The 7,784-nt window shown below is 39.9% G+C and overlaps 2 protein-coding genes across 2 annotated transcripts; one reads left to right on the forward strand and one right to left on the reverse strand.

The window, feature by feature from the left end:
- The first annotated feature begins 1,074 nt into the window (after positions 1 to 1,074).
- On the forward strand, positions 1,075 to 1,689 carry LOC113352078 (F-box/kelch-repeat protein At3g06240-like). Its single transcript, XM_026595949.1, has one exon. The coding sequence runs from the start codon at positions 1,075 to 1,077 to the stop codon at positions 1,687 to 1,689; it is 615 nt and encodes a 204-aa protein (XP_026451734.1).
- Positions 1,690 to 2,369: 680 nt separating this feature from the next.
- Positions 2,370 to 3,083, reverse strand: LOC113354018 (pathogenesis-related protein 1-like). The gene has a single exon (XM_026597471.1). The coding sequence runs from the start codon at positions 3,006 to 3,008 to the stop codon at positions 2,517 to 2,519; it is 492 nt and encodes a 163-aa protein (XP_026453256.1). The 5' UTR covers positions 3,009 to 3,083; the 3' UTR covers positions 2,370 to 2,516.
- Positions 3,084 to 7,784: the final 4,701 nt, after the last annotated feature.

Here is a 7,784-nt window from a genome sequence, read left to right on the forward strand (position 1 = left end):
CAATATCTGCACTTAACCCGACCTGATATCTTTGTGGCAGTTAACAAGGTCTGTCAATATATGCATGACCCATTTGAAGAGCATTGGGAATTGGTCAAAAGGATTATTCGGTATCTTAAAAATACAGTAAATTTTGGGCTGCATATACGTTCTACCTCAGACTTCTCTCTGCAAGCATACTCTGATGCAGACTGGGCTGGAAGTCTGGATGACAGACGATCAACTAGTGGATATTGTATATATTTCGGGGGTAACTTAATCTCTTGGAGTGCACGCAAGCAAAAGACAATATCAAAGTCCAGTACTGAAGCGGAATACCGCGGAATTGCAATAGCTACTTCGGAAATTATCTGGATTCAATCGTTGCCGCAAGAACTTGGTTTCAAAATTTCACCTCCGTTACTTAACTTCAAATCCCATCTTCCATGCCCTCACAAAGCACATTGAGATAGACTATCATTTTGTTCGTGAGCGTGTGGCTGCTGGTCTACTGCATGTCAGATTCATCAGTTCACGTGATCAAGTTGCGGATATTTTTACTAAGGGGCTTCCATCACCAAGGTTTCACATTTTACGTAGCAAGTTGCAACTTCGCCAGCTGCAGTTCAACTTGAGGGGAGGAGTTAAACCAAGTCCTGAAGACTCTGCTAGAAAGACTGCACACCAAGTCTCTTGACCTAGTTTTATGTCAGATTCTTAAGCCTACATTTGTGGCATGCTCAGTCTTTGATTTGTTTACCAAATCTGTAACAGTTTGTCTTGAAAGTGATTAATATAAATTGAACCACTATCTGCACATAGCAGGTGTGGAAGCATTCACCAAAATCCATATTCTAACTCTTTTGACTGAAATTCCCTACGAGCCAAGAAAAAGAAACGTACAACAGTGTCAAGCATTCCCGAAGAGATCCGGGAAGAGATGTTATTAAGGTTAGGAGTTGGTATAAATTGCTTTCTAGACCTAAATTTGTCAATGATCACCTTATTCTTAACAGAGAAAACCCAAGAATTATGATGACAATATTATCCGCATCATTATCATAGACACCATGCAAGTGTGAAGGGGTTGTTGTAATGGATGATCCATTGAAAGAAATGAACGGAGTTGAAACCCATGACGTTAAAATTTTGGGATCTTGTAATGGCTTGCTCTGTTTAGGTGCTTATGTCATTAATGCGACTAATGCCATTCGTACACTTATTCTTTGGAACCCATCAAGTAAAGAATACAAGGTAATTATACCACCACTTGGTCATCTTTGTTGTGCCTATGGGTTTGGTTACGATAGCAAAATCAAGGATTACAAATTGGTATGCTTAGACTCGACTGATGTTTATGCATGCTCGTTACAATCGAATTCATGGAGAAAAGTCACTACCATTCCTTATAATAAGCATTTTCGTGAATCAGGAGGCTTGCTTCTGAATGGTGCTATTCATTGGTCGGCCGCCAAAACCATAGTTGCATTTGATGTTAGCAGTGAGACGTTCATGAATTTTCCTTTTGCAGAAGAAATTAAGCCTTCTCGGGAAACAACGTTAACGGTGTTGGGAGATTCTCTTTGCTTAGTTTATGGTGTCCCTGATGTTCGAGTTGATGTGCGGGTCATGCAAAACTATGGAGTGACAAATTCTTGGACTAAGCGATTCACCACTCCCAAGCAAGTATTACTCGACATCCCCGTATGACAAAGCTCTATTGGTCTTTTAAAAATGGTGAGATTCTAATGCATTTTGGCCCAAATTTCGGTTTATACGACGAAAAGAATGACGGAGTTAGGCTTCTGAGTATCAATTGTTATCATTTTAAGTCGATAAGTTACGTGGAGAGCTTAGTTTCACTAAATTCGGGTACTTATACGGGAAATGGAAGAAGTAAAGATGATAAACGTGATCCTAAAAGAATTTCACTTAGCCCCTTCCGAGCATAATCTTGTGGAAGGATGCATGGGGCTGCAAGCCTGCAAACGTTCAAAGAGGTCCTCATATCCTGTTTATTTATTTAGTTCCACACTTCCACTGCAGCTTTGTTGAAAGGATGTTTCGAGCTTGCATGGGGCTTAATCACAAAATATTTGTGTCATGTCGTGATGCGCATAGCATTTGGCTCAAGTCGTGTGCAAGTACGTAGTTGCATGGGGTTCAATCAAAACTACTTTTTCGTATGAAAGGTCACTCCACCAGAAGAAGATTAGTTTCGAGTTGCATGCCTACAAACTTCAGCGTCATAAACGTTTTACAGGACTTTTTTAAACAAAAACTAATTCATTATGATATAAAACATACAAAGACAATGAAAATATTTTTGCATTATACAATTGGTTTAGCCAGATGGATGAGGAGCTAAGCACTCGATCCAACTATCCATCGATGCTCCCGAGTCCCGACCCTTACTGTATTCTTACAGGTGGACTTTCCTAGTTGAGTGAAAAAATGGAACATAAATAATTAAAGGATTATGAAGCAGCATAACTGCATAAGTGATAATCTACGACGAGATCTGTCAGGTTTCTTCATTAGTAAGGGTATTCACCGTCCCAATTACCTGGAGGATCATATTCGCAAACGACAAACGTACCCCCATTGTTACATACTATTCTAGCACAACCCACACGAACAGATTCTCTCCAAACTATTTGGGTGTAATGCCCACATTCTTTCCCTGTGTTGCACGTATTTGCTCCATAGTTGTAGTATGATTTTTCTGCAATCCAAAGTTTTACTAGCTCAACCGCTGTGAAGGTAGAAGTACTACCCCAAGCAATATTCTCGCCATAGGGTCCATCTGAATGGATGAGTTTACAGTCTCCAGCTCTCTGTTTTGCATAGTTCATGGCATAGGTTGCGAGGTTGTTGTCCCAAGTCACCATACCAACACTTACATTCCCCCTAGCTGCATTATGAGCTGCAAGATAGTCTTGTGGTGTGCTTTGGGCTTGAGAATGATATGTTAAGAAGGTTACGGTTAAGACCATTAGACCCATGACAAAAGCAAAATCAATACTCATTTTCTTGATGTAAGAAGAAATAAGATTATATGTAGAAGAATGATTGTAGTTGACTAGTAGTAGTTGTAGTTGTTGTTGTAGTAGTAGTAGAAGAAAATTACTTGATGATTTGATGATTAAGGTCATTTGGTGAATCTATTTATAGAGGAAAAACTAGAATTTGGGTACATGCATGCTAAAACACCTTGCATGCATGATCTGGATTGCTTAGGAGTTAATCACTTGATCTAGTATCTGTTCATGCATTTGTTCCCCCGGCATTTTTAATGTTAATTAACATCCTAATAATTTGGACACATTTAAAGACCATGAATCCGAAAAGCTCTTCGAAGTCTTCAAACATAAGACATGAACAATACTTTATGAGAGCCCAGAATAGTATGCTGAAGTTCTGAAGGACTGATTCAATTCTATTGCTTTGCCCCATTTAGGGATAAAGTGACATAAGTTAGATTAAGGAGAAAAGAAACCATTTAACAAAGAGAAAAGTGGTAGAAAAATGCAAACGGTAATACAAGAGAAGACACGTAATTAGCAAATTAAGGTGCATGGTTCAATAATAAGCTCGATCATGAGAGACTAACTTGCTGAAGAGAACTAGTTTGCTTGCAAGACGCAGTTTATTTTTCTACCTTTTGTTTGACTCCTTCTTTCTTTCTGCAATGATATTCAAGGGCATAAGTGACTAAGGGATTAAGGAGAAAAGAAACCATTTAACAAAGGAAAAACATGATCACTTCTTGATGTAAAAGTGATAGGAGAAAAATGGTAATACAAGGCAAGACAAGATGCGTAACTAGCAAATTGGTGTGGTCCAGTAATAAGCTCATGAAATAGGTTGCTTTGTCTACCTTTTCTTTTACTTTACTCGTTTCTCCGTAAGTCATGCATCATTGGTGATTTTATTTGCTCACAAATGAAAAGGCTATGGGATCTAATCCATGTGGGACTAAATTCTAGTCCAAAAATAAATCCAAAGAGTTAGAGCTCTTTTTCGGTCATGAGTTCAATTCTTCATGCGGCCATTTTTTAAAAAAAAGAAAAGATGTCTTCCTCCCTTCTTCTTTTCTTACATAATTCTCTCTCATTTTCATCCTTGATAGAGTTTAGACTTTAGAGGTTTTCTTTTCTCTTCACTTTTTTTTTTTTGAGAGGAAAAGGGCAAAATTTATTAAGAAATAACAATCATCAAAACGATGAATGCTAAGAGTACAAAAAAGAAAAAATCAGCTACGAACTATAACATCTTCCCAGTTACATATTAGAGTACCCAAAGTGTGATCCCCAAAGAGCTTAGAATGAATAGACCAATTAAACATAGTACACTTGTGTTTGAGGGTGAAAACGGTTTCTGCTGATTTTGGTAATTTCGGGTGTGTGGGTGAGAAACGAATTTAAACCCTTAACAATGTACTGCAAGGGAGTACTTTAGATTCGAGAGATCAATCTGTACAAATCCGGCCTAAACCAAGAAATGGCCGTTCCAGACTTGCTTCGGTCACAAAGTGAAGGAGAAGGGTTGGTTTTGGGGAGGGAAGCAAAGAAAGTGTTGAGACCAGAACAGTTGATTCTGGAAGAGTAGTTGTTTTCTACGACTTGTATCAGAAAGTGGGAAGCTAACAGATGGAAAGCTAGCAAATGTTTTCTGAGTGTTGTATGCTCCTGACCTGAACTTGTTGTTCGGTGGAAATAGGTAATGCCTATTTATACAAGTTGAAGTGAAACGTACTTTGGTCTCATTAAGAAATGGAAAACGGTGAGTAAATGGGAGGATGTGGTAACCGGTAACGCCTGGAATTGATGTTCCATAAAATAAAGCGTTTCACCATTACTCCTTGTATTTACTAACCGCCCCATCCTAATGATACTTTCTTATAACGGGCCTAGTGTACGCCGCACGCTGTAAACCGCCAAACCAGTACCCAATGAGCATCCCCCAGTTTGTGACATGCATTGATGTCTCGAGTGTTTTCATGGAAAACATGTAGCATGTTGTTGTCGTCTGGAAAGTCGATCTTGGGAGACTCGCCGGCTCGGTGAACTTCGACGGTCGAGATTTTGCATCTTAAGAGGAAAGGTAGCCGTTGATTATTGCAACCCTTCATTTGGTATCCAGTGACATGAAAGCATGCTCGGTATGGCTTTAATATGGCCTGGTTTAGGCGCGGCCAAAAATTAGGGTTTTGGCTTTGCTTAGGCGCGACCAAACTAGGGCCAAAAGTTGCCATGCGTTAGATGGTAACCTTGGAAGACTAAGATCTGCATCTCAGATGAAAAGGTGGTCGTTGATCGTTGTAGGCCTTCGTTTTGGCATCTGCATAGGGAAGGTCGGTATGGCTTGGCGCGGCAAGGTGGTTGGCATGCCATTGGCACATGTGGCATGGCATGCCTTGGCGCGGTTTGGCGTGGCCAAAACTAGGGTTTTGGGCCAAAAGTTACCATGCGTTGTATGGCGACCTTGGACGGCTAGGATTTGCATTTAGGATTGAAGGGTGGTCGTTGATCGTCGCACGCCTTCGTTTTGGTAGCCGCATAGGGAAGGCCGGCATGGTAGGGCCAAGGCAAATGACGCAAACGACTTGGCATAGTGGGGCCAAGGGTTTGGACGACTTGGCATGGTGGGGCAAAGGCAGAATGACGCGAACGGCTTGGCATAATGGGGTCAAGGCAGAATGGTGCGGAAGGCTTGGCATAGTGGGGCCAAGGCAGAATGGTGCGGACGTCTTGGCATAGTGGGGCCAAGGGTTTGGACGGCTTGGCACGGTGGGGCCATGGCAGAATGGTGTGGATGGCTTGTCATAGTGGGGCCAAGGGTTTGGACGGCTTGGCATGGTGGGGACAAGGGTTTGGTATGCCATTGGCGCATGGTGCGGCCACCATGGCTAGGGCCAAGGGTTTGGCATGCCATTGGCGCATGGTGCGGCCAGCATGGCTAGGGCCAGGGGTTTGGCATGTCATTGGCGCATGGTGCGGCCAGTGATAGACACATTTATGTGTCTAATTTGTCCTCAATGTTTCGTATTGTTAGTACTCGTTTTCTTCCTTATTATGTTGTTTTGTGTGTTTATAGGTATTTTTTGGAAATAAATATTGTTGGAAAATTGGTTCGAAAAGTTGCTCGGAGCACCCCGGAGGACATTTGCTATACGGACCCCCACTTTTGCTATGTGTCACCCACGACTATGTGTAGCCCATTTGTCCACAACACCCATTTTTGTCCACAACACCCATTTGTTATTCGGCACCCAAGACATTGGTTAGGGGGACACCATCTTCCTTATTTGAATTTTGGTTTTGGCGGGAAAAGAAGTTTATCGCCTGGCATATTATGGTTGGAATTTTGGGCGTGTTAGAAGGAAACTAAATGGCTGGGATTTGTTGGGATGATGTGAATGGCCTTAACAGATCTGGTATGGCTTATTTTGTCGACTGAATTTGGCTAGATAGTCCGTGAGAAGAAAACATGTATGCTGGAAGAAATATTCACGTGATTACAGCGAGTTAGACGTGTGCTGCTCGTGTTTGGATAGAGATTGGACTCTGCAGAAGCGTGTAGAAGTTAAATAAGGAAGATACAACAGCTGCAGATGCGTGCCAGAGACAAAAAAAGAAAGAAAAATATTCTGAGTTAATGCCGAGTAATGGACAAGATTTTGAAGTAATGGGGTGTTATTCTCTGGCCTGTGGAGTATAAAAGAGTTGTTGGGAGGTCATAGAAAGGTTACAGAGTGATTAGGGAGATTTCAAAGCATTACAGAGTGAGAAAATCAAGCTGCAGTGAATCGCCATTTTCTGCTGCTGTGTAGAACATAAGACGCACAACGGACAGTCGTATTTTCTACAGTGATAACGACAGTTCGTTCATATCGTACTTTCTAACAGTTCGGTTTGTAACAAATATAACTGTTACAAATCCGGTTTTTAATAGTTTTTCTCCATTTCATCATTTGTACACCTCCTTTGAGCAATAAAATGAATTTTGAGCGTGTTTCCAAGATGCTGTGCTAATTCTCTCACAACCAAGGCAATGAGGAAGCTATTTACGCATGAATAATTGGTAATTATTTATTTTTTCTAATTTGTAATTTATAATTCACTCAATCACTGCCTTTGCAGAGTTTTTAATTGTTTGCATAATTTTCTTCATTAGTTGTGATTCAATTAGATAGGTTATACTTTTTTTAGATAATCTATGCTTTGGGGATACAATTAATATTTGAGAATTTTCCTGATTATATGTGAATTAAGAAATAAGGGACTTAAAAGATAATTAGAGTTTTTGATTATTTATCATAATTTATTCATGTGTAATAGTGGAATCAGTGTCTTGGTTATTCCTAATATCTTGAAATCAAATTTTGATCTAAGTTTTCTTTACTTTAAAGTTTTATTAAGTCTAGAATCTTTCGCTTTCACAAGCCTCAACGAACCTATTACTACAACAATATTGAGATCACATCAATTTTTGGCGCCGCCGACGCGGGCTTGTCTTTAGGCTAGAGTTTTTAGATTTTTTTTTTCTTTTTTAGGTTTTTATTTGTTTTTATTTTTTTTTGTTCTTCTTTACGTTTTTGGGTTTTTGTCTTTTCCTTACAGAATTTGGAATTTGGAGCGAAAGAAAATTTCGTCAAAGCTTTTGGTGAATACTTAAAGACTTGGAGTAAAAGGCAAAGTGAAAGGAGCGAAAGAAGAAGATTTTTTTTATTTTATAAAAAAAAAGAGAGGAAAAAAAAGAGAGACATTTTTTTTTTAGCTTTTATTTTTTTAGACTTTCCT

Source organism: Papaver somniferum, chromosome 2, assembly GCF_003573695.1.
Source record: "Papaver somniferum cultivar HN1 chromosome 2, ASM357369v1, whole genome shotgun sequence".
Classification (NCBI taxonomy): domain Eukaryota; kingdom Viridiplantae; phylum Streptophyta; class Magnoliopsida; order Ranunculales; family Papaveraceae; genus Papaver; species Papaver somniferum.

Coding starts and splice junctions, on each gene's coding strand:
- LOC113352078 (XM_026595949.1), top strand. CDS start 1,075: ATGGATGATCCATTGAAAGAAATGAACGGAGTTGAAACCCATGACGTT.
- LOC113354018 (XM_026597471.1), bottom strand. CDS start 3,008: ATGAGTATTGATTTTGCTTTTGTCATGGGTCTAATGGTCTTAACCGTA.